This window comes from Hyperolius riggenbachi, chromosome 4 (genome assembly GCF_040937935.1).
Source record: "Hyperolius riggenbachi isolate aHypRig1 chromosome 4, aHypRig1.pri, whole genome shotgun sequence".
NCBI lineage: Eukaryota > Metazoa > Chordata > Amphibia > Anura > Hyperoliidae > Hyperolius > Hyperolius riggenbachi.
The window spans coordinates 486,903,180-486,929,792 of NC_090649.1; the positions used below are offsets into that span (position 1 = coordinate 486,903,180).

At 46.3% G+C, this 26,613-nt stretch overlaps 1 protein-coding gene across 2 annotated transcripts in view; it reads right to left on the reverse strand.

Annotated features, from left to right (window-relative positions):
* THADA (THADA armadillo repeat containing) overlaps window positions 1–26,613 on the reverse strand; it is a 782,712-nt gene that overhangs the window by 683,114 nt on the left and 72,985 nt on the right. For both annotated transcript variants that reach the window (XM_068233009.1, XM_068233008.1), the window contains exons 17-20: window positions 14,730–14,952; window positions 9,612–9,747; window positions 4,626–4,762; window positions 2,247–2,408 (exon numbers count right to left, since the gene is read on the reverse strand). In XM_068233009.1, coding sequence (XP_068089110.1) covers window positions 2,247–2,408; window positions 4,626–4,762; window positions 9,612–9,747; window positions 14,730–14,952 — 658 coding nt within the window. The remainder of the gene's footprint in view (window positions 1–2,246; window positions 2,409–4,625; window positions 4,763–9,611; window positions 9,748–14,729; window positions 14,953–26,613) is intronic.

Consider the following 26,613-nt stretch of genomic DNA (forward strand, 5'->3'; position numbering starts at 1 on the left):
CTGGAAATGTATAGCACATTTTACTCTGTACATTTCATACATAGGCATTTTAAATGTTACATTTTTTCGCAATAGTGACCTTTTAAGTCTTTATAAAAGATCCTGAGTACTTTTCCTACATCCCTCCAAAAGTTGAAGAGAGTTTGGAAGCCCTGTCTCATGAAATCCCCGTTCCCATGCATGCAGGTGTATCCAGTCAATGCTCATTATTCACAGCACAGTACAGACTGAGGCCGCATGTATTTACATAAAGCATTAAACAGGGACTCCATACAAAGCAATCCGGCAATCCCATGCTGCTAATTCTTTAAGGGCCGAGAAAAAGGAATTCCTTAACTTGTCCGCACTCCTTAAGGCCGCGACTTCTGATCAAAGCGATGTGAGGTCTTCGGGAAAATGCAGAGTGACAGGGCGGGGACATTAAACACTGGAGAACTGCCGTACGTTTACAGCAAGCCCCGACGAAACAGATGGACGCAGGATCTGTGTTCTGTAGGCCATGACAGCAGGATCTGTGTTCTGAGTTCTGGAGGCCGTGACGGCAGGGCCCGGGTTCTGGAGGCCGTGACGGCAGGGCCCGGGTTCTGGAGGCCGTGACGGCAGGGCCCGAGTTCTGGAGGCCGTGACCGCAGGGCCCGAGTTCTGGAGGCCGTGACCGCAGGGCCCGAGTTCTGGAGGCCGTGACGGTAGGGCCCGAGTTCTGGAGGCAGTGACGGCAGGGCCCGAGTTCTGGAGGCCGTGACGGCAGGACCGGTATTCTGGAGGCCATGACAACAGGACCTGTGCTCTGGAGGCCATGACAGCAGGGCATGTGTTCTGGAGGCCATGACAGCAGGACCTGTGTTCTGGACACCATGACAGCAGGGCATGTGCTCTGGAGGCCATGACAGCAGGGTATGTGTTCTGGAGGCCATGACAGCAGGGCATGTGTTCTGGAGGCCATGACAGCAGGGCATGTGTTCTGGAGGCCATGACAGCAGGGCATGTGTTCTGGAGGCCATGACAGCAGGGCATGTGTTCTGGAGGCCATGACAGCAGGACCTGTGTTCTGGACACCATGACCTGTGTTCTGGACACCATGACAGCAGGACCTGTGCTCTGGAGGCCATGACAGCAGGGTATGTGTTCTGGAGGCCATGACAGCAGGGCATGTGTTCTGGAGGCCATGACAGCAGGACCTGTGTTCTGGAGGCAATGACAGCAGGACCTGTGTTCTGGAGGCAATGACAGCAGGACCTGTGTTCTGGAGGCAATGACAGCAGGACCTGTGTTCTGGAGGCAATGACAGCAGGACCTGTGTTCTGGACGCCATGACAGCAGGACCTGTGTTCTGGAGGCCATGACAGCAGGACCTGTGTTCTGGAGGCAATGACAGCAGGACCTGTGTTCTGGACACCATGACAGCAGGACCTGTGTTCTGGACACCATGACAGCAGGACCTGTGTTCTGGACACCATGACAGCAGGACCTGTGTTCTGGACACCATGACAGCAGGACCTGTGTTCTGGACACCATGACAGCAGGACCTGTGTTCTGGACACCATGACAGCAGGACCTGTGTTCTGGAGGCCATGACAGCAGGACCTGTGTTCTGGAGGCCATGACAGCAGGACCTGTGTTCTGGAGGCCATGACAGCAGGACCGGTGTTCTGGAGGCCATGACAGCAGGACCTGTGTTCTGGACGCCATGACAGCAGGACCTGTGTTCTGGACACCATGACAGCAGGACCTGTGTTCTGGACACCATGACAGCAGGACCTGTGTTCTGGACACCATGACAGCAGGACCTGTGTTCTGGACACCATGACAGCAGGACCTGTGTTCTGGACACCATGACAGCAGGACCTGTGTTCTGGACACCATGACAGCAGGACCTGTGTTCTGGACACCATGACAGCAGGACCTGTGTTCTGGACACCATGACAGCAGGACCTGTGTTCTGGACACCATGACAGCAGGACCTGTGTTCTGGACACCATGACAGCAGGACCTGTGTTCTGGACACCATGACAGCAGGACCTGTGTTCTGGACACCATGACCTGTGTTCTGGAGGCCATGACAGCAGGACCCGTGTTCTGGAGGCCTCTGATGTCCTGGTTCTGGCCGAATCTGGGCCAGCTGTAAACTTCATGCAAGGTCGAGGTCTTGTGTTCATCAGTGTGCTTTTTGTTAGGCCTGCATTTCATCAGTCTCTCAACGCAGCTGACTAATCAGGTTCTTAATTGCTGTAATTACATGTCATTACCTTTCATTTCTGCGCAGAGGGTTGTGGACGGTACTCGGTCTTCGGGGAGGGCCTGGGAATGTAGGTCAGAGTCCTTCTGTAATATTCTTGGCTGCGAGAAATAATCGTTTGTGTCCCGTGGTTTGATCTCGCTCATTATCATGTGCAACTGAGCCGCGGCTTCTGCGAGAGACAATGAGCACAGTCAGTGGGGAACAGTGAACCGCAAAACTATTCCGTCTCCCAGGCCTGGCTGCTGTGCCCTGACTGTGTCAGGCCGCAAGACCCAAAACACAGGAGGGCACGGCAGTTACATGGCACAGGGGAGCCAGCACTGCAGAGATCTCATCTGCCAACAGTTACAGAAAGACATGAAACAAGGCATGAGACTGAATCAAAATGGAACAAAAGACAGATCTTTTTAAAGAGACTCTGAAGCGAGTTAAAATCCATGTTTTTAATTTTTATTTACGTTAAGCACTATAGCTAGTACTAAAACACCGCACCCCCGCGGCAAAATGAGATGTTTATACCCCCCTAATCACATGGCAAAAATCCCCGACTTTCTTGGTCGTGGATTTTGCTGCCCAGGGAGGCAGAGCTTTGACCTGCAGCTCTGCCTCCATTCGCGTCAATCCACCGCAGATCTCCGCCTCTCCCTGCCCCTCTCAGTGAAGGAAGATGAGAGGGGGGCGGGGAGAGGCGGCAATCAGAGGGGATTGACGCGCGAAGAGTCAGAGCTACAGCCCTAAGCTCTGCCTCAATCAGGAAGCGCTCCCTGCAATTAGCCCCGGGGATTAGGGGGGTATAAACTTCTCGTTTTAGCACTACCTAAGTGCTTAACATAAATAAAAGTTAAAAACATGGATTTTAACTTGCTTCAGTCTCTCTTTAAGTTCTATGTACAGGCATGGAAACACTAAAATTCCACTAGGATTTTAGTGTTGTCTGGGCCCCTACTGGGGACAGAGTTGGCATTACCATTAACCTTCCTGGCGGTAAGCCCGAGCTGAGCTCGGGCTATGCCGCCGGAAGGCACCGCTCAGGCCCCGCTGGGCCGATTTGCATAATTTTTTTTTTGCTGCACGCAGCTAGCACTTTGCTAGCTGCGTGCAGTGCCCGATCGCCGCCGCTACCCGCCGATCCGCCGCTATCCGTCGCGCCGCAGCCGCCCCCCCCAGCCATGGCGACGGGGGAAGCCCTCCAGGAGATCCCGTTCTTTGAACGGGATCTCCTGATCGCCGGAGGCGATCGGAGGGGCTGGGGGGATGCCGCTGAGCAGCGGCTATCATGCAGCGAGACTTTGTCTCGCTACATGAAAAAACAAAAAAAAAAATAAAAAAAAAATAAAAAAAAAAAAAGATTTGCTGCCCCCTGCCGATTTTTTAGCAAACCGCCAGGAGGGTTAAAGAGAACCCGAGGTGGGTTTGAAGAATATTATCTGCATACAGAGGCTGGATCTGCCTATACAGCCCAGCCTCTGTTGCTATCCCAAACCCCCCTAAGGTCCCCCTGCACTCTGCAATCCCTCATAAATCACAGCCACGCTGCTGACAAACAGCTTGTCAGAGCTGGCTGTGTTTATCTCTATAGTGTCAGTCTGCTGCTCTTCCCGCCTCCTGCAGAACTCCAGTCCCCGCCTGCATCCCTTCCCTTCCTGCTGATTGGAGTGAAGGGACGGGGGCAGGGACTGGAGCTATGCAGGAGGCCGGGGAGCAGCTGAGACTGACACTACAGATGTAAACACAGCCTCACAGCATGGCTGTGATTTATGAGGGATTGCAGAGTGCAGGGGGACCTTAGTGGGGTTTGGGATAGCAACAGAGGCTGGGCTGTATAGGCAGATCCAGCCTCTGTATGCAGATAACATTCTTTAAACACACCTCGGGTTCTCCTTTAAAGGATACATCTGGGAAAGTAATAAAAATCAGATTTACTTTCTTGGGGCATCCTCCGGCTCATGGAAGCCCATCTGTCCCTCGCTGCAACTCTGCACCCAGTCGGTCTCCCGGGGTCCCCTCTGCAGTATGCATGCGGCCCGCTGATCGTGTTCTGCGCCTGCGCTTACAGCGGAGCTGCGGCGAGGGACAGATAGGCTTCCAGGGGCCGGAGGATGCCCCAATTAAGTAAATCTGATTTATATTACTTTCCCAGATGTATCCTTTAAGCCAAAAGGGGAAATTGCTTAGTGCTTCCAGGCTCTGCGGAGCCTCCCAATGCTAATCCCACCCCCCAAACTTGTGCTCCCCAGGGCCACCGCACAATTTGATACAGCGTTGCAACTCACCTGTTGCAGTGCGCTGCTCCGTCCTTAACCCTTGTTTACGTTAGGTTCCCTTTAAGGCAGCTTTTTAATTAGAAAAGCTAATAAATGTCCATGAAGTATTCAGAAAGACTCACCTGATTCTGTATCCATCGGCATGAGGCCTTCTGGTGAAGAACTGTGGACGACGGGAGAGACGATGGCTGAGAGGCGGTAAGATGCTGCAATCAGCCGCGATACCATCTGCCTCCATTCTTCCACTGCAGAGACATTCCTAAATACAAACATTTACATCACTAATCTACAAAGCAGCATCATAACCGCATACAAATAAGACAGAACCAGGATCCAAGCACAGGCATGGATTAAAGAGAAACTGTAACCAAGAATTGAACTTCATCAGAATCAGTGGTCCTGGCAGTTTCCTGTCTTTCTAAACCTCATTGCATTTTGTTAAATAACTTATGTAAAAGCTTTCCTCTCCCTGATTTACATTCTGACATTTATCACATGGTGACATTTTTACTGCTGGCAGGTGATGTCAGTGGAAGTAGATGCTGCTTGCTTTTTTTTTGGCAGTTAAAAACAGTTGTAAATAGTTATTTCCCACAATGCACAGACAGGAAACTGCCAGGACCATGGTCCTCAAAGTTTCCTGTGGGAGGGGTTTCACCACAATATCAGCCATACAGAGCCCCCCGATGATCTGTTTGAGTAAAGGAATAGATTTCTCATGGGAAAGGGGGGATCCGCTACTGATTGGGATGAAGTTCCATCCGTCAGTTACGGTTTCTCATTAACCATTTTTGCCTTTTGGACGTGACTTTTATGTCTAAAAGGATCCCGTGTGTGTCCTCCCCCCCCCCCCCCCCATTGATCTACAGTTGTGTTCAGAATTATTCTACCCCCACTGAAACTGAGTGTTTTGGCCAGTTTGACATTGATTTTGATCATTTCAGTCATCGTTTACAATTAAATCAAAGAGGCACTTGTAAGTCAGATAAATATAACATTTATAATTAAATAACCACAAATGACTTTTCTGTGCTCACATCATTATCAGTTTTATTCAACCCCCAAGTAACATTCATTCTTAGTACTCAGTACAACATCCTTTTCCAGTTATAACAGCTTTTAAACGTGAAGCATAGCTTGACACAAGTGTCTTGCAGCGATCTACGGGTATCTTAGCCCATTCTTCATGGGCAAAAGCCTCCAGTTCAGTCACATTCTTAGGCTTGCACGCTGCAACTGCTTTAAGTCCCACCAGAGGTTCTCAATCGGATTTAAGTCTGGTGACTGTGATGGCCACTCCAAAATGTTCCAGCCTTTAATCTGCCACCATGCTCTAGTGGACTTGGAGGTATGCTTGGGATCATTGTCCTGTTGAAAGGCCCAACGTCTCCCAAGCCTCAGGTTTGTGACGGATTGCATCACATTTCACACACCCAATATCTCCTGGTACTGAAGAGAATTCATGGTACCTTGCACACGCTGAAGCTTCCCTGTACCTGCAGAAGCAAAACAGCCCCAAAGCATGATTGACCACCCGCCATGCTTCACAGTAGGCAAGGTGTTCTTTTCTTCATAGGCCTTGTTCTTCCTCCTCCAAACATAACGTTGATCCATGGGCCCAAACAGTTATAGTTTTGTTTCATCAGTCCACAGAACACTATCCCAAAACTTTTGTGGTTTGTCCACATGACTTTTGGCATACTGCAGTCGACTTCTTATTCTTTGGAGACAGCAAGGGGGTGCACCTGGGAGTTCTGGCATGGAGGCCTTTATTACGCAGTGTGTCTCTTGATATGTTTAACATCTTTGCAATCTTCTTATAGCCATTGCCCTTCCTGTGAAGAGAAATCACCTCTTCTCTTGTCTTCCTGGACCATTCTCTTGACTTCACCATGTTTGTAAGCACACCAGTACATGTCTAGAAGGAGCTGAGTATCACAGTCATTTTAAATCTGCCAATTGCTGCTTATTATGCTTGATTGCTGCTCGTTAACATCCACAGGTGTTTTCAATACCTGATCGAAAACACTTGAATGAACCTCTGTTCTTGAGAGTGGTAGTCTTTAAGGGGTTAAATAATTGTGTCAATGAAGAAATCACACAAAAAACCATTTAATACTGTATTACAAAAACAACTGATGTCACTTTAGTTGTATTTGGTTCTTTAAAAAATCCTTGTAAGATTTAATTCTGAACACAATTACAAATGTACACTAAATTCCCTAAAACCCTTTACAGCATTGGGGGTTGAATAATTTTGAACACAACTGTAAGGCCTCTTGCACACTGCATGCATTTCAGATTCCGATTCCGCTTTTTAATCTGTTTTTACATCCGATTCCGATTCAGATTTTTAATCTTAACTGCATGCTGCGTTTTTTGATCCGTTTTTCTGTTGAATGTATTCAAGGAAAATCGGAAACGGAATCGGAATCGGAAACGGAATCGGAATCGGAAAACGGATTTGCAGTGTGCAGGGAGCCTAAGTCCCCGGTAGAAAAACAGATGGCTTCTTTTCAGTAGCTGCAGTCTTTCTGAAAAAAAAAGTCCTCCTTGTAGTTCCTGTAAGCGAGCGTGCTCACTCACAGGATAGAAAAACAAAAAAAATCACTGTGGCCATCTTGTGGCAAAATAGTAAAACTACATGCACATACATTTTTTTCACAGATAGCACAATACATTACATTTAAAATTAACGGTTTACCTCCCACAGCCAAAAAATACCCAAATAAAATTTTTAACTAAATAAAAATGAAAAAAAAAGTACAATTTAAAAAACAAAAAACATAGTTACCTAAGGGTCTGAACTTTTTAGATATGCATGTCAAGAGGGTACATTACTAATATTTTTTAAATGATAAGCTTGTAAATAGTGATGGATGCAAAACTGAAAAAAATGCACCTTTATTTCCAAATAAAATATTGATGCTATACATTGTTATAGGGACATAATTTAAAGAAAATCTGTAACGAAAAAAACTCCCCTAGGGGGTACTCACCTCGGGTAGGGGAAGCCTCCGGATGCTATTGAGGCTTCCTCCTCATCTGTCCCACGGCGGCGGCGAAAATCCTCCCGGAGTGGCGGCGATGTAAATATTTACCTTTTGGCTCCAGCGCAGACGCAGTATCCGCTTCTTCCCACGGAGATGGGCAGAAATAGCCGATCTCCGTCGGGCCGCTCTACTGCGCAGCCGCAAGTCTCCTGCGCTTGCGCAGTAGAGCGGACCCGACGGAGATCGGCTATTTCCGCCTATCTCCGTCAGAAGAGCCGCAACAGCGCCCCCACTGGAGCCTGGAAAGGTAAATATTGAACAGGCTGTCGGGTCTGTCGGTCCGCTGTTCGGAGGGCTGCAGCGAGACCCCCGTGGGACAGAGGAGGACGGGGGAAGCCTCATTAGGATCCGGAAGCTTCCCCCTCCCAAGGCGAGTACCCCCCAGGGGACATTTTTGGTTTTACAGTGTAAATGGTATAATAACCGGGACAAATGGGCAAATAAAATACGTGGGTTTTAATTATGGTAGCATGTATTATTTTAAAGCTATAATGGCCGAAAACTGAGAAATAATGAATTTTTTCAATTTTTTTTTCTTAAAGGGAAGGTTCAGGGAGGGGATTAAAAAATAAAAATAAATTTCCACTTACCTGGGGCTTCCTCCAGCCCGTGGCAGGCAGGAGGTGCCCTCGCCGCCGCTCCGCAGGCTCCCGATGGTCTCCGGTGCCCGACCCGACCTGGCCAGGCCGGCTGCCAGGTCGGGCTCTTCTGCGCTCCATTTCCTGGCACTTCTGCATCCCACGCCGGCGCGCTGACGTCATCGGACGTCCGCCGGGCTGTACTGCGCAGGCGCAGTAGTTCTGCGCATGCGCAGTACAGCCCGGCGGACGTCCGATGACATCAGCGCGCCGGCGTGGGACGCAGAAGTGCCAGGAAATGGAGCACAGGAGCACAGGTCGGGGCGGGCACCGGACACCACCGGGAGCCTGCGGAGCGGCGGCGAGGGCACCTCCTGCCTGCCACGGGCTGGAGGAAGCCCCAGGTAAATGGAAATTTATTTTTATTTTTTTTAATCCCCTCCCTGAACCTTCCCTTTAATATTCCTGTTAAAATGCATTTAGAAAAAAATAATACTTAGGAAACTGAATCTCCCAAAGAAAGCCTAATTGGTGGTGGGAAAAAAAAACAAGATTTAGATCAATTCATTGTGATAACTAGTGATAAAGTTTTTGGCGAATGAATGGGAGGTGAAAATTGCTCTGGTACATAGGGTGAAAAACAACTGAGGGCTGAAGTGATTAAAGTAAACATGTGAAATTAAAAACCTAGATCAGGGGTCCCCAAACGTTTTGGTCGAGGGCCGGGTCAGCATACTTCAGACTGCTGGGGGGCCGGAGTATACATACAGGTAAAATGATGTAGAAATCTTTGCGGACCAGACAGTGAAGCATACTCAGGTGACAACCTGCAGTGGACAGCAATGTCACCTGATGTGGAATTTGATTGGAAACCAGCGAATTACTGCTTTCTGAGCTTCCATGTGGATGGGTGGTGCCAGCACTGCTATTCTATATGCGACCACCAATATTTAAAGATGTAGCTGACCGCATGTATAAGTAATACGTTTTGTGTGTGGGGGGCCGGTAAAAAAAGCCTCAAGGGGCCACATTCGGCCCACGGGCCTTAGTTTGAGGACAACTGACCTAGATACTTACCGCGGGAGAGGGAAGCTTCTGGATCCTCCAGAGGATTGCTTCCTACTACCTTCTCCAGACCCCTCCAGTACACCGCGCAATAGCAGAGACCCACTCGAGCATCAGCGGAAAAAGTCGAGCCCGAGGGCGTCCGTGTTACTGAGCAGGTCACAAGAGCCTGTGGACGGTTTTCCGGTGGTCACAGAGCTGGAATGACCCACTGGAGGGGGACAGGGGACGCCTCTGGATTATCCAGAGCAATGGTCCTTCGCTGCTGTTCCTAAATGAATGGCGATCTTTTCAGCTGAGCGCCATACAATGTTCTATCTAGGCATCAGCCTATCAGCAAAAAAGTGAAGGCGAAAAGGCTGGCAGTGCCAGGTACTACATTTCCATTATGGCTCATTTTATGATCACTTACCCAAGGGACACAAGCTCTAGTGCACCGATGATACAATGGACTCTGCCATACAAGGGGAACGAGGCTGCAGCTTCTAACAGGGAGTTCTCAGCTTGTACGATTTCACGCTCAAGGCTGTTCAGCAGCATCCTGATCACTAAAAAATAAACATGCGGCATATTTTACTATTGTAGATTTCTACAAAGAGAACAATTATTGGCAATTATGGTGTCTCAGAGGGGTCATATTCTAATCTCTAGTATACTCGTAGATTAATATTGCTAGCAGTCTAGTCGTTATGCCAGACTGCAAATCTGCTTTTAAAACTCCTGTCTTGCCAATAATATTAAAGTGGCTTAACACCCAGCATTACAACTTTGCTTTAAAAGATTGCTTACAGCTTACAAACTATTATGCCAGATTTTTTTTTAAGCAGAAATTCACTGAATGGGTTAAACATGACATTTTAGCTACAAATGTATCTTTATTTGGAATACAAATAGACCTTTGAAAAGCCTGCCGGGGAAGCCCTCTTTGTTCTCTCAGAGCTGTGTTTGTTTGTTACATTGTAGATAGATACATTTGTAACTAAACAAGCAAGCACGAGGAGCATTTCTAGCTAAATGCAGTCTGGCATGACGTATGATAAACTTGTTTCCCTAATCTTTAATTTCCATATACCGGTAGTTATCCTGCTTGCGTTTGTCCCCAAGTAATATCCATATATGTAAAAATAAAAGTGCCCTACTCAACTAGCTGCCATTGCATATGCAGGTTACATTCAGGTCACTGAAAATGTTTGCAGAAGAGGAACATTCTCTCTCCCCTGCTTAGTCACCGAATCCTGCACAGGGAAACTCTCTGCATTTTTTCATTAGTCTCATCTATAGCAATTAGTGTTTAAAAGACAAGGCAAGGAAAAAATGATGAAGATAAAAAGAAATCCGTCACTCTCCAAGCTTTGAAATCTTTAAAGAGAAACAGAGCTGAAAAACAAATTTTCAAAGATTTATACATGTCTGAGGCTTCCTCCAGCTACTTAAGCCAGGATCGCTCCCACGCCGCTGTACTCCGCAGCCTCTGTCCGCCGGTACCGGGTCCCGTACTTTCGGCCAGTCGACGCAAGCGCAGTGCGCTCCCTCCGTACTGCGCAGGCGCACAAATCTGGAGGGAGCCCCTGCGCATGCGTACAACGGAAGTGACGGGACCCGGTACCGGCGACAGGCAGCGGAGGATGGCGGCGTGGGAGCGATCCAGGCTTATGGAGCTAGAGGAAGCCCCAGATATGTATAACATCTTTTACCATTTTTAAGCTAACCCTCATCTCTGGTTCCCTTTAAGCGCTCCCTCAAAACTCACTTTTTCTGACAAGCATACGCTCTTACTTAGGCCATTCCCCCTTCAACCTCCGATCAAGTTATACTCCTTACCAGATAACCTAAAAACACACTGCCTCTAGGTATGATTACAGTATGCTACTCCACCTCTAGCACCCCCCCCCCCCCCAATTACATTTTGCTGATCCAACAGACTATGCAATCAGTTTATATCAATTTTCACCACAAACTGTGCAGTTTTCTGCACAATTTGATCATAAATAAAAAGCTTTGAAAGGCTGCATCTGATGAAAAAATTGAGCTGTCAATGGGCACCTTAATGCTGGGCATACACGGCTCGATTTTGCCGCTCGATTCTTCCGCTCGATTCTGCAGGTGATTCTTATCTTCCACTCTTTATCTTTTTCCATTGTCCTCAATGCGAAATCGAGCGGGGAAACAATCGGGCGGGAGATCGGACGTGTCAGAAATTATCTATCGAGCCATCGAAATGACTCAGAATCGAGCCGTATCGAGCCGTGTATTCCCAGTATAAGACATGGTGGGATTAATATTCTTTCCTGACAGGTCCCCTTTAATCAATTACTGCAGCACGGCTTCTCCTGCAACCTCCTGACTCAAACAGCTGGACTGGAAAGACTTAAACTCTTTTGCTGGTAGTTAGACACTCATAGTTTTTGGCAGAAAAGTCGGCACTAAAATGATAACTAGAAGCAAAAACAAAAATGTTTCTTCTACTGCGCTGCTTTCCTTGGCCAAGAATTTGTCTGGTCCCAAGCCAACTGCAGCTCCCAGACAGGTTCCAGGGTGAAGTGGATAAAACAGCGCCACCTCCTGGCACTGACTGGAAGAAGGAAAAGGTCAAATTGCACTTCATCTTTTAAAGCAGCAGGGACAGCCATTCTATCTTAGGAAAACAAACACATATACAAGTAGATAAATACTTGTTCTACTTACATAATAGATGTTTTGTACTGTCCACATTTTGATTTCAGTGAAATTTATATTGTAAATAAAGAGAAAACTGTTGCAGGTATTTTCCATCTTTACTGCCTGACTGAAGCCAATCCTGATGTCATTTCCTTAGTTACTCTTTTTTTCTCCTAGAAACTGCCCTGTTATATCTAGCTTGCTTTGTAAACACATGGGAGCACAGTACCTATTTCAGCAGCTTCTGCAGAGGGGCGAGGTGTATTTCCCTTCTCAGCCTCATGCCACACTAAACTGCCCTCAGCCAATCAGTCAGGAGCAAGAATGTGGGAGGAGAGATAACAAGCTTCCCTCTACCCAGCAATGTACCAGAATCAAGCCAGGCTGACTGAGATAAGATTCATTACAGCAGAAACATTTATGATTATATTGGAATGCTTGCAATGCAGGGTCAGGTTGTAGACGGCATATTAAACACATGGAATTTGATTTTGTGTTTGACAATCCCGCTTTAAAGCAAAACTTTCCTTTATTTGAAAATGAATGCCAACGTACATCAGTGCTGTTCCCAATGTAAGGTTACTGATACTACAATTTGCAGCCAACACTGAATATCCAAAACTCAATGAATTGCAGTTATTTGTGAGCCTAGAAGACCCCAGAACGGGCGGCTGCGTTACTGGAAGCACCAGCTACATCCAGAAATAGGTTGAGCATTCTTAGTAAATAAAGATTGTTTATGTCAATGATTCCTGAGACTAGCAACCCCAATGAGACAGAATCGTGTAAGATTCAGAAAAGCAAAATGCTAAGCATGTATTTACTCACAAAGGTGGGTTGCAAGTCCTTGTAAGCAACGTCAGAGCAGGCGGGAAATTAACCATCCCTGCTCGGTTTTCCAGGTCTGTAACAAGAATTGGTCGGTTGCACTCCGAATGTTCTTTAGAACAAACTAAAAAACAATCTCCTCTATAGAGGTATGACAAGAATGCGTTTCGTGCTTGCTTGCCCGCTTCCTCAGGTCACTGTCAGCTTTATTAGACTATATTTTATGCATTGGGCACCTCCACTCTTTAAGGTGAACCAGAGACGAAGCACCCTCATGTATTTTACCATATATATCAGTGGGAACATTAGAAAAACCACCTACCCTGCTCCCTGTTTCATTCTGCACTGCTCAGCCTGCTTTATCAGCCCTGATAAAATCCCTGACTGAGCATTCGGATACTGTGCCTGCGCTGAAGCCAAAAGGTAAACATTTACATCCCCGCCGCTCCGGGAGGATTTTCTCTGCTGCCGTGGGACCGAGGAGGACGGGGGAAGCCTCAACAGGATCCGGAGGCTTCCCCCACCCGAGGTGAGTACCCCCAGGGGAAGTTTTTTCATTACAGATTTTCTTTAAAAGGCATTCATTTTACAAAACCTTTTTCCACCTACATAATTCTATTGGCTAACACTGTAGAAATGATTTTGCTAATAACTTCTAGACATGCAGAGAAACAAAATGGAGAGACACCCACAGGATAGATGGATAAGTTGTAAGATGCAGTGTTTTACTTCAGCTAACCTCAGGAAATATGCCTGAAGAAAGCGACTAGCTATTCCCGAAAGCTTCTATAAATGAACTTTATTAAGCAGCCTTTAAAAGGTTATTAATGGGCGATTTTGCCTGACAAATTGTAAAATTGCTCAGTTGTAAAAACTACAATCAACAGGGGACAGGGTCTCTCTAGGTTGATCACATTCACAATCATCTATAAATAATAAGGATAAAAAATTTCCTCAAACAGGGTGTCAAACTCAAATACAAAGTGGGCCGAAATTTAACACTGGGACCTAGTCGCCGGCCAACCTCAATGTCTACTGGCCACCTTCCTCCCTTATAATTACCTTACAGTTCCCTGGTGTCTAAAGCCCAACCCCCCTCCTCCTGCACAGTTCCCTGGTGTCAAGTGGCCCCGCTCCCTCCCCTATATAGTTCCCTAGTTTCTAGTGGTCATTTCTCCCTTATAAACGTTCACTGGTGTTTAGTTGTCCTTTCTACCACTCCTTTACAGTTTCCTGGTTTTTCCTTGACTACTCCCTCACCTTGACCACTCCCTCATCTATACATTTCCCTGGTGTCTAGTGGCCACTTCCCTCCCCTATAATTTTCCCTGGTGTCTAGTGGCCACTTCCCTCCCCTATACAGTTCCCTGGTGTCTTATGGCCTCCTCCCTCCCCTATACAGTTCCCTGGTGACTACTGGCCCCCTTCCTTCCCTATACAGTTCCCTGGTGTCTACTGGTGCATACGAGAGATAATGGCGCAGGAGACTTGGGTACAGGATACAGTCGGTATATGGCTGATCCTGCTGCTGCACAAGTTCCCGGCCGTGTTAAATACTATTCCCCCTCCAGGCCACCATGGATAGCGGGGAATGAAATAATTAGTCTTCCAGCTATTGCTGGAGGCCAAATTCTTGTGTTTTAAAAGTAACTTCAGCAACGTCTTCTGACGGCGCTGAAGTTACTCCCTGTGCGCCGCTATAGCTGTAATTCCTAATACGGTCTATGGTGGCGCCGGCTGCGCCCAAATCTCCTGCGCGGGTTTCAGCGTGTTCGCTACTGGCCCCCTCCCTTCCATATACAGTTCCCTGGTGTCTACTGGCCACCTCCCTTCCCTATACAGTTCCCTGGTGTGTAGTGCTTTCCCCCTTCCTCCCCCATGTGGTTTTCCTGGTGATCTTATAGCTTCACTTGTGGTCTTAATTTGATGGCTCTGGGGGCCAGATTTGGCCCACGGGCCGGAGTTCGACATGTATGCCCTAGAATATTACACCAGGAGTCTAGACAGCAGCATCAAGCATAGAACAAAGCAGTCCAGGACTAACCAGCGTAAGCATTCTTCTCCACAAAGCTTGTGCTGTCAATGTGTGATGTCAGCTGGCCCGGCACTTCCTGTGCCTCGGGCACACAGTCGCCCAGCACGGCCTCCAAGCCCTCCTGGTAGATCAGGAACTTCAGCACATAGGATGCGGTCACACAGTCAAAGTGTTTAGTGCTGGTGCTGAGCTGCATGGCTGCCCGGAACAGCTCCGGCAGCTTCTCCGAGTCCTGAAACACAAGAGAGAACAGAAAAGTGATTTACAGCATGCATTTCAAAGCACCTCTGAACTCAAGGACTGAACTTAGCACATACAATTAGAAGGCAGCAGCACTAGTTGTTCCTAGCTTTCATTCATTAACCCATTCGCAGCTTCAATGGAGTTATCTCGTGTGAGATAAGTGCTCTGCTTTTGACCTCAGTCGGCAGAACTGGTTGTGCTGTAAATTCTTGGAATGCTTTGATCTCTCTCTCTGCTAGCAGAAAATACAGAAACTGAAAGCAGAAGTCTTCTGTTATTGTCTCACACTGCCCTCTAGTGACACATGGCCATAAATACACATTACAGCAGTACTAATTAGAAGCAAGGACATGTAACAAATAACAAAATAAAAGAAAAATGTTCTAAAATAAATTGTTCTGGAGCACTTGCAAGTCTCTAAATTGGCCGCTAAAGGGTTGAAGAACTTCATCACTGACAGATGCAGAAACGTGTTAGATAGTTTGCTGAAGACCTTACTGGATTTATGAGTTTGTGGCTCCTGGTGGTAAGTAGAGAAGTAACGACACGTGTCTCTGCTGTGCTTCCTCACTGTTCCAGAGCTGCATATCTCTATTATAAATAGATGTACATGCAGGATTCTACTCATGAGGTCACCCCTCCTCTGGAATGCCCTTCCACAAAACATCTGTCACTCACCAACCTTTGAAATCTTTAAATGCTCCCTCAATTCTCACTTTTTCCAACAAGTGGAACTTTTGTATAAGACTCGCTGTATGAGAAGGGCCAAAAACATTATCAAGGACCACACTCACCCTGGAAACGCCTTGTCTGAGCTCCTTCCATCAGGTAAACGTTTTAGATCAACCCGCACACACACAAACAGACTGAAAGACAGCTTTTCCCATCCGCCATAAACTTGATGAACTCTGAATCCTCTCTGAAATAATTAACACTGTGTACAAATTGTTTAAACATCTGTAATACCTGGCATGCTTGTATAATTCCTTCCCTTCCTTGTTACTATCACTATGTTCCCTAAATGCACCGTGGGGTTGTCATGAAAAGTAATTTCGTTGTGTTACACAATGACAATAAAGTGAATTGAATTGAAGTGTACGCTCTACCTTAGGCCATTTTCTCTTCAACTTCTGTCCAAGTTGTTCCACCTTCTAGATAACCTAAATACACATTGCCTCTTGGTATGATTATTGTAGATTACCCCACCCACTTGTCCCCCCCTTTAGACTGTAAGCTTGCAAGGGCATTGCTCCCTCACCCTTTTGTGTCATGGAATTTTTTTACTCATTTTGTATCTTGCAATCTATAATCCTCGGTACACACGTTGCGTTTTTGCTTTCGGTAGATGTGTTTGATTGATCATTTCTGTCATGTCCGATATTACTTTTGATCGTTTTACCGCTCAATTTCTCGCAGAAGTAAATGGAAATTGATAAGAGTATTGAGCGGGAAATGAATAAAAAAATGATCAAACGGGAAATCGTCCGGAAAAAATGCATCGTGAGTACCCAGCATACATTGTATTCATCATGTTACATTTGTGACTGTAATTACCAATTCTGTATTTTGTCCATATTGGATGAATACAATTATTATTTTGTATCCCAGTTTTAGAGCAGGTGCAGAGACGAGCAACAAAATTGATACGTGGGATGGAAGGTCTCACTTACCAAGAAAGGTTAGATAAACTGAGTTTATTTAGTCTAGAGAAAAGACGCCTTAGAGGGGATCTAATTAACATGTATAAATACATCAGAGGGCAATATAATAGCTTGGCGGATGAGCTTTTTGTCCCTAGGCCTTCTCAAAGGACTAGAGGACATGATCTGCGCATGGAGGAAAAACATTTTAGCCATTTATTTAGGAAAGGGTTCTTTACAGTAAGAGTGGTTAAGATGTGGAATGCATTGCCACAAGAGTATTAGTACCTGACCCCACTCAGGTATAAAAGTCACTCTCTGTAGATAGGAAAATGGGGAAAGAACCCCTCCACCAGGGGTGGACTTAATCGGCTGTAATATGTATGAACAGAGGGGCCAAGCAGAGTAAAACAACCTTCTAAAAATGATAAAAAGAGGGAAATCGAGGTGGACTTACCTCCCTCTGGACACGCTTTATGGACCTGAACCAGTTTTATATGCTTCTGTACTAAAAACACATTATTGGTTTGCACGATGGCCAGGGGCCCCAGACCTCTCTCACTGGCCGAGGCCCCAAGGCCAGCATGCGATACCTGGAGGGGAGTGCAGGTGGGCCTGGACCTCTCACACCCAGGCTCTGGACCTCTCACATCCAGAAAACCCACCAACACTGCCTCCATACTGAATGCTAAATTCAACACACACAAGCAATAGAACACAGCAATACATGCATGCAGCTACATTTAAGTGGCCAGCAGGTGCTCGTCAGCCAATCAGGATGCAGTGTCATACACCCTTTACCTGCCATACCACATCTAGCAGCCATTAGCATTCATGTGGGAGGCTTCAGTTGGATGCCATCGCAAGATTGCGTCGCTAGCAGGAGCGCCCCGTGCAGGCATCCCTCCCACAGGGGTCCCTCCCTAACCGCTCACCTGTCAGCCATGTCCCAGAGCTGAAAGAAAACGTTTAAAAACACACGATTGGTTCGCACGATGGCCAGGGGCCCCAGACCTCTCTCACTGGTCGGGGCCCCAAGGCCAGCATGCGATACCTGGAGGGGAGTGCAGGTGGGCCTGGACCTCTCACACCCAGGCTCTGGACCTCTCACATCCAGAAAACCCACCAACAATTTTGTTGAATTTATGCTCCTGTACTGCCTGATGAAGCGGGACTGTTGACCGCGAAACGCGTTGCGATTTTATGGAGCTGTGAATAAATTGTATATATTTTTACTCTGCATTTGAGTATATGTCCACTACCAGAGGGAGGTAAGTCCACCTCGACTTCCCTCTATTTATCATTTTTAGAACATTGTTTTACTCTGCTTGGCGCCTCTGTTTGTACCTATGCATTCTAGATACACCACAACATGCTCTGCGTAAGCGTAATGAAGTGCTACAGATTGTTGGGTATATGATTAGCTTGTTACACAGATGCCACATCAGAGGCTGATTACACGGGTAGCTGGTTTGCCGGCTGTAATGAGTGCATGCAGGTGTGGAGGCCTCCAGGCACACTAGCTACATGAATGAAGGGATATTTGTGGTTTCCTCTTATAAGGAGAAGGGATATGGAAAGCCTGGTGACAGATCTTGTGAGGAGATAGCAGAAAAATGCCTGCTGGCTGCTTAGACAGTTGTAGCCGTCCTCCTACTTCAGGGATGTCGCTCACCACATAAGAGCTAGGAGGCAGCACTAAATACTCCCTACAAACAAAATATACCGATACTTTACCTGTAATATACAGAGACCAGCAATACCCATATAGTGTTGTACACAGCTTCAGCTGGTATCACCTGTCAGGACTGAGCTTCAAGCAAACTTCAAGTGAGAGGGATATGGAGGCTGCCATATGTAATTTCTTTTTAAGCACTTGAGGACCACAGGCTTAACAACCTCCCCTCCCCCCCCACCCCTTTCCCCACCCAGTGACCAGGCCATTTTTTACAATTCAGTACACTGCAGCTTTAACAGTGTGCTGCACGGCCATACAATTCAGTTCTGGGCACCACATTACAAAAAAGATATTGCAGTTTTAGAGCAGGTGCAGAGACGAGCAACAAAATTGATACGTGGGATGGAAGGTCTCACTTACCAAGAAAGGTTAGATAAAATGGGTTTATTTAGTCTAGAGAAAAGACGCCTTAGAGGGGATCTAATTGACATGTATAAATACATCAGAGGGCAATATAATAGCTTGGCGGATGAGCTTTTTGTCCCTAGGCTTTCTCAAAGGACTAGAGGACATGATCTGCACATGAAAACGCTTTATCCATTTATTTAGGAAAGTGTTCTTTACAGTAAGAGTGATTAAGATGTGGAATGCATTGCCACAGGAAGTCGTTATGGCAAACTCTATACCTGCATTTAAAGGGGGCTTAGATGCTTTCCTTGCGTTGAAAGACATCCATGTCTACAATTACTAGGTAATGCCTAATGATGTTAATCCAGGGATTTTATCTGATTGCCATCTGGAGTCGGGAAGGAATTTTTCCCTTTTGGGTGTAATTGGACCATGCCTTGTAAGGGTTTTTTCGCCTTCCACTGGATCAACAAGGATATGTGAGGGAGCAGGCTGGTGTTGTACTTTGTTATCTGGTTGAACTCGATGGACGTATGTCTTTTTTCAACCAAAATAACTATGTAACTATGCAACTATGTAACTCAGCATACAAATGAATCTTGACTCCTTTTCTTGCCACCAACAGAGCTTTCTAATGGTGGTATCTGATTTCTGTTGCGATTTTTTTTATTAACCACTTCACCCCAGAAGTGTTTTTACCCTAACGGACAGGAGCGATTTTCACCTTTCAGTGCTCATCCCTTTCATTTGCCAATGTAACGATTGTGGAACTTTCTCCGTGATCAGCGCACAACGCGTGCACTGACACGGCGGAAATCCTCCACAAGCGTGTAATTGCAGGCACCCAGCAAAAGGTGCTACGCACCTGTAGAGGGAAATTCCTGTCGGCAGATGGCGCTGGGGAGTGCAGAGGAACCAATCCTCTGTACCTCCACAAATGCCAGACAGGAATTGTACGAAGCGCAGAACGCAATCGCAAGAGAGGCGATTGCGAATGAGAACGAGCAAAGGGACAGGTTGTATGTGTGTGCGCCAATCCAGTCGCCACCCCGCGACCGCGCGCACACAACAGCAGATATGAAATAGGAACGCGATCGCGAGAGGTGCGATCGCCAGACGTGACACAAGGCAGATCAGAATAGAATACGAGGGTAGCAAAGGCACAGCAAATAATAAAATGAGAAGATGCGGAAAATAAACGCTAGCTAACCGCGAACACCGCACTCATTCGCAACAGTGCACGCGGTTATGCGCGGTCTTCACGTGATAAGCACAATAGAGACAAGCACGCCTAACTAACCATCGACAGACAAACATGAAACAGAGGACGCGAACGCTTGCTTAACGGTTACCTCACCAAGCCTCCAGCAAGCGGTCGTAGCAGACAAGACAGACACACGAAAACAGGGACAAGCGAGAGATAGGATCCACAGCACTAGCGAAAAGTGGCTAGCGCGATCCAGGTACAGAGTAGCAGAACAGAAGGATCCACAGCACTAGCGAAAAGTGGCTAGCACGATCCCAGGAGACAGAACACAAGGATCCACAGCGCTAGCGAAAAGTGGCTAGCGCGATCCCAGGAGACAGAACAGAAGGATCCACAGCGCTAGCGAAAAGTGGCTAGAGCGATCCCAGGAGACAGAACAGAAGGATCCACAGGGCTAGCGAAAAGTGGCTAGCGCGATCCCAGGAGACAGAACAGAAGAGATAGCTGGTAGCAACCGCTGCACCAGCTATACTCTAAGAACAGAGATCAGAATCATTTCCTGTCGACCACCGTTGGGACAGGACAATGGCAACAGAACAAACAAACAGATAAACAATCCTAACTGCACTAGGGAAAACCTGCCTAGCGCAGATTCAGGAATTACTCTAAGCTGATCTTCAAACAGAGAGTAAGGCTGACACCCCACCAGGAGTGTTACATAGGACGAAATCCTTATGAACAGCCAAGCATTGTGGGAAAGACATAGTACTTATAGTACACGCCTCCAATGAATGTGGCCAGGCAATTTGCATGACAAGGTATGCAAATTCCTCTGCAAGCACAAGCTGCAAAACTGACAGAAGCTCTTCTTTCCAGAGTCCTGCAGCATGCAAACCTACACAATGGTCAAAAGGCTGGCTGGCTGCCTGCACAGGCAGCTGAGCAAATCATCACAGCCAATAGCTTAATAACTACTAATCACAATGAAATGATCTATATCTTGTTTTTTCACCACCAATTGGACTTTTTGGGGTTGATATTTGTTTTCAGTAATTATTTTCTATGCATTCTAAAGGTAAAAACAAGGAAAAAATTAAAAAAAAATACACTGCTACTGTACAAAAATAAACACTGCTACTGTACATAAAACCCACACATTTTACCTGCCTATTAGTTCTGGTTATCACAACATTTTAATTATATCCCCAGTATAAAGTATGGTGACAATATATTATTTGGAAATAAATGTATTTTTTTTCTAAGGTGTTTTTTTTTTCACTAATCTCACGTGCACGCTCACGGGAGTGGGCGCATGCACGTGCATAGCGGCAGCAGCACTGTTTGAATTATAAAAATGTCGTGGAGCCGTTAAGAGGCTCTAGCAGGTTGTTTTTATAAAGGCTCATACACACATCAGACCATAGTCTTTTGAAAATGAAAGATCACAGACCAATTTTACCCCCTTCCATGTAGTATGAGAGCCATACCTACACAGTCTATTCTATGGAGCTGAACTCCCTATCAGACAGAAATCTTTGCAAGATGCTGCAGACAAACATGCTGTAGACATTCAAAAGATCAGTATCTGCAAAAGAGCTGTTCCTGCAAAAGATCCGTTCCTGCAAAATGCATTCATGGTCTATGATATCTGCAGATCATCATACACACCTTGTTTAACAGACATTCATCTGCAGATCAGATCCACCAGGATGGATTTTCAGATCTGCAGATGATTGTCTGATCTGCAGATGAATGTCTGTTAAACAAGGTGTGTATGATGATCTGCAGATCTCATAGACTATGAATGCAATTTGCAGGAACGGATCTTTGGCAGGAACAGATCTTTTGCACATACTGATCTTTTGTGTCTGTGCAGCATCTGTGTGTGCAGCATCTTGCAAAGATTTTTTTCTGATGGGGAGTTCAGCTCCATAGAAAAGACTGTGAAGGTATGGCTCTCATACTACATGGAATGGGGTAAAATTGGTCTGTGATCTTTCATTTTCAAAAGACTATGGTCTGATGTGTGTATGTGGCCTAAGTCTGCTTGTTCTTAAGTGGTTAATTTTATTCTTATTTATTTTTTTAAATAAATATTTTTTTATTTACATCCCTCCCCCCTCCACTCCCCCCTCCCCCTTCCCAAGATCCAATCACTGATCCCCTCTCATAGATCCTGGGGCGCCACCCTTCCGCCACCGATTGGCGTTAGGCGGTCAGGAGGGAAACAATACCAGCTGTCTGCAGGCCTCCTGATCTGGCTGAATAGTGTACTGGATAAATTAGTCTGAAACTCAGCAATTCTTCTTTGAGGTAAAAGATTATTTACAGCCTTAAACCAACCACCAGCATTTTTTTTTTTTAGCGGAACAGCATTCAAACAGTTAAACACAGCACTTCATTCTGCTGCAGAAGCTTGTGACCTGAACTTTTTGCTTATGATTCAAGGTGATAACATTGAGGAATGTAAACCATGGATAAAAAGCATGTTTTTTGGTATCTTACCAAACTTTTACCACATACTAGAAAAATTTGTTAATTTGGACAAAAAGTGTAAAATTCCAAATGCAGTAATTCACCGGCCTAAATTATTTTATCAAACTGCCTTTAGTGAATTGAAGCCAATATATCCATACAAATATCTTATAAAGCCCGCTTTTTAGACACAAGTTCGCTTCAAAGCTTACAGCTATAAGGCAGAAGTAAAACCTTAAAATGTGCACACCAAAGTCAAGCGATCTATAAGGCCACTATTTACCGTTTTCCAAGCCAGAAACACAAATATTTTCCATAGAAGGCTGAGGAGAGTGGTTTTATTTGGACGAATACTGCTGCTGGTACAGTTTCAGAAGCACTTACTTCACACCACATTCTGAGGTAAAGCTTGCAGTCTTCTCAGACACTTCAGTCATGCGGCGGCCCAAGAATTATGGGTAACGGGCCAACAGGAACCTTTGTGAGGAATTTACAAGACTGTGTGCATGGAACAACACAGCAGACAGCTGATAAAACAAGACCGTGGGGCAGGCCAGTCACCCCATGATGAAGTGGTTTTTAGTCAGTGTCTGGCTCATGCTTGCCTCAAAAAAACATGGCTGAACCCAGAACGCTCGGGAGCCAGGATGGGGCCGAAAATCCAAATTTCCATTTCAAAATTAGGATTTCGGCTTTGATCCGAACCTCAAATGGCAGCGAGTGTGGTGTTACTGTGCATTTCCATGACATCGGTGCTAACAGATAATCAATGCGCTGAATGAAAGCCTAGCGTCTACTGTAAACACTGCAATACTGAGAAGTATTTTTATGTGTTTGTCTAAAACTGAACCCCAGGCACAAATATTTTACCTTTCAAATCATCCTCTCGTTTATATTATAAAAAGAAGGCCCCGTTCACACTGGAAATCTCAAAACGTTTTGTTTTGAGATCCCACTAGCGTTTCAGGAGGGGGATTTTTCACAATTTTCCAAGGTTTTTTTTTTTTTACTCGAAATCTCCACGATCTTTGAGCGATTGCGATTTTTTAACATTTGAACCGCGATCACTCTAAAATCGCGGAAAAGCAATGTATGCACTGCGTTTGCCACGAATCACCAGCGATTGCTGCAGTGAGATCACTGCCATATACTTAAAATTATCGTAGCACTTTTCAAAGCGCTACCAATAGCTGGTGATCCCGAAATTTGCAGAAAATTGCCCCAGTGTGAATGCTAAGTGTAGTGCTGGAATTGTCTCCCCAACACCCAGAATGCTCCTCCTTTCACCAAATTCTGTTAAAGCAAATAGGCTTTATCTTTCTTTGGCACCCCCCAGAGCACAGAAACACCCTGAACATGCAATGTTCTCCCCAGAATATTTTTTTCCAGCCAGGTGGCATGAAAAATTAGCCGGGTGGGGTGAGATGAGAGAATGCTGGGCCGGTGCTTCTCTGCACAACTCTGCTTACAGCATTAGAGGAGGTGAGCCGATGACAGCCGGGTGCTCACCAAAACTAGCCGGGTTGAGTACCCGGCTAAAAAAGCCTGGGGAGAACACTGAACATACGTCAAATTCCCTGAGGCCGCTTTTATACTTGCCTTGCAAGTTTGCACTACATTACCCTGTTTTACCACAACGCAACGACAATGCAAGTCATGGAGCCTAGCACACTTACTGAGTCGCACTGCTCCAGAAGTTCCCCATCGGCCGCCTTAAAATCAACAACGCATTACTGTCGGTCTTTTGCGGCGACGTTAGTAATGAAAGTCAATGGGCGACAAAGAAAATGTAAATATGTTGGCGGTGGTGTGGATGGAAACCCAGAAATCCCAGTGAAGTACTTCCTTTTCAGCAGGATGTACGTCACTGGGCAAGGGGCGGTGAAGGGCGTGCAGGGGGCACAAAGCTATGCATATGACCCCATCGGCACACTCTGCCACAGGGCTATATAAAAGACATTATCGGCATTGCTGTGCGGTGCGATGCAATGAGTGTGGAGCGTCACACCAAAACGCAATGGCCAGGTGTAAAAGTGGCCTAACATGCTCCATTGATAATGGGGCTCCCAGTCACGGTGTTAAAGTCCTCCGAAAGAGGACCACCACATCATCGCAATAACATGGCTTCCCTCAGTGCCCACTAGGAGGCAGTGTGACCAATTAACTTTCCTGCTCCACTAATTTATGCTGTTATGAGGTTAGTCACTACTAGGTGGGGGAGGAATAAAGTGTTTGATAGACAAGCAGGCATTGTAGATGTTCAGTGGTGGGAGAAGGAATAAAGTGTTGGTGGACAAGCAGGCACAGAAGAGGTTCAGTGGTAGGAGAAGGAATAAAGTGTTGGATGGACAAGCAGGCACAGTAGAGGTTCAGTGGTAGGAGAAGGAATAAAGTGTTGGATAGACAAGCAGGCACAGTAGAGGTTCAGTGGTGGGAGAAGGAATAAAGTGTTTGATAGACAAGCAGGCATTGTAGAGGTTCAGTGGTGGGAGAAGGAATAAAGTGTTGGATAGACAAGCAGGCACAGTAGAGGTTCAGTGGTGGGAGAAGGAATAAAGTGTTGGATAGACAAGCAGGCACAGTAGAGGTTCAGTGGTGGGAGAAGGAATAAAGTGTTGGTGGACAAGCAGGCACAGAAGAGGTTCAGTGGTAGGAGAAGGAATAAAGTGTTGGATAGACAAGCAGGCACAGTAGAGGTTCAGTGGTAGGAGAAGGAATAAAGTGTTTGATAGACAAGTAGGCATTGTAGAGGTTCAGTGGTGGGAGAAGGAATAAAGTGTTGGATAGACAAGCAGGCACAGTAGAGGTTCAGTGGTAGGAGAAGGAATAAAGTGTTGGATGGACAAGCAGGCACAGTAGAGGTTCAGTGGTGGGAGAAGGAATAAAGTGTTGGATAGACAAGCAGGCACAGTAGAGGTTCAGTGGTAGGAGAAGGAATAAAGTGTTGGATGGACAAGCAGGCACAGTAGAGGTTCAGTGGTGGGAGAAGGAATAAAGTGTTGGATAGACAAGCAGGCACAGTAGAGGTTCAGTGGTGGGAGAAGGAATAAAGTGTTGGATGGACAAGCAGGCACAGTAGAGGTTCAGTGGTGGGAGAAGGAATAAAGTGTTGGATAGACATGCAGGCACAGTAGAAGTTCGGCAGTGGGAGAAGGAATAAAGTGTTGGATAGACAAGCAGGCACAGTAGAGGTTCAGTGGTAGTAGAAGAAATAAAGTGTTGGAAAGACAAGCAGGCACAGTAGAGGTTCAGTGGTAGGAGAAGGAATAAAGTGTTGGATAGAGAAGCAGGCACAGTAGAGGTTCAGTGGTAGGAGAAGGAATAAAGTGTTGGATAGACAATCAGGCACAGTAGAGGTTCAGTGGTAGGAGAAGGAATAAAGTGTTGGATGGACAAGCAGGCACAGTAGAGGTTCAGTGGTGGGAGAAGGAATAAAGTGTTGGATGGACAAGCAGGCACAGTGGAGGTTCAGTGGTGGGAGAAGGAATAAAGTGTTGGATAGACAATCAGGCACAGTAGAGGTTCAGTGGTAGGAGAAGGAATAAAGTGTTGGATGGACAAGCAGGCACAGTAGAAGTTCGGCAGTGGGAGAAGGAATAAAGTGTTGGATAGACAAGCAGGCACAGTAGAGGTTCAGTGGTGGATAGACAAGCAGGCACAGTAGAGTTTCAGTGGTGGGAGAAGGAATAAAGTGTTGGATAGACAAGCAGGCACAGTAGAGGTTCAGTGGTAGGAGAAGGAATAAAGTGTTGGATGGACAAGCAGGCACAGTAGAGGTTCAGTGGTGGGAGAAGGAATAAAGTGTTGGATGGACAAGCAGGCACAGTAGAGGTTCAGTGGTAGGAGAAGGAATAAAGTGTTGGATAGACAAGCAGGCACAGTAGAGGTTCAGTGGTAGGAGAAGGAATAAAGTGTTGGATGGACAAGCAGGCACAGTAGAGGTTCAGTGGTGGGAGAAGGAATAAAGTGTTGGATGGACAAGCAGGCACAGTAGAGGTTCAGTGGTGGGAGAAGGAATAAAGTGTTGGATAGGCAAGCAGGCACAGTAGAGGTTCAGTGGTAGGAGAAGGAATAAAGTGTTGGATGGACAAGCAGGCACAGTAGAGGTTCAGTGGTGGGAGAAGGAATAAAGTGTTGGATGGACAAGCAGGCACAGTAGAGGTTCAGTGGTGGGAGAAGGAATAAAGTGTTGGATAGACAAGGAGGCACAGTAGAGGTTCAGTGGTAGGAGAAGGAATAAAG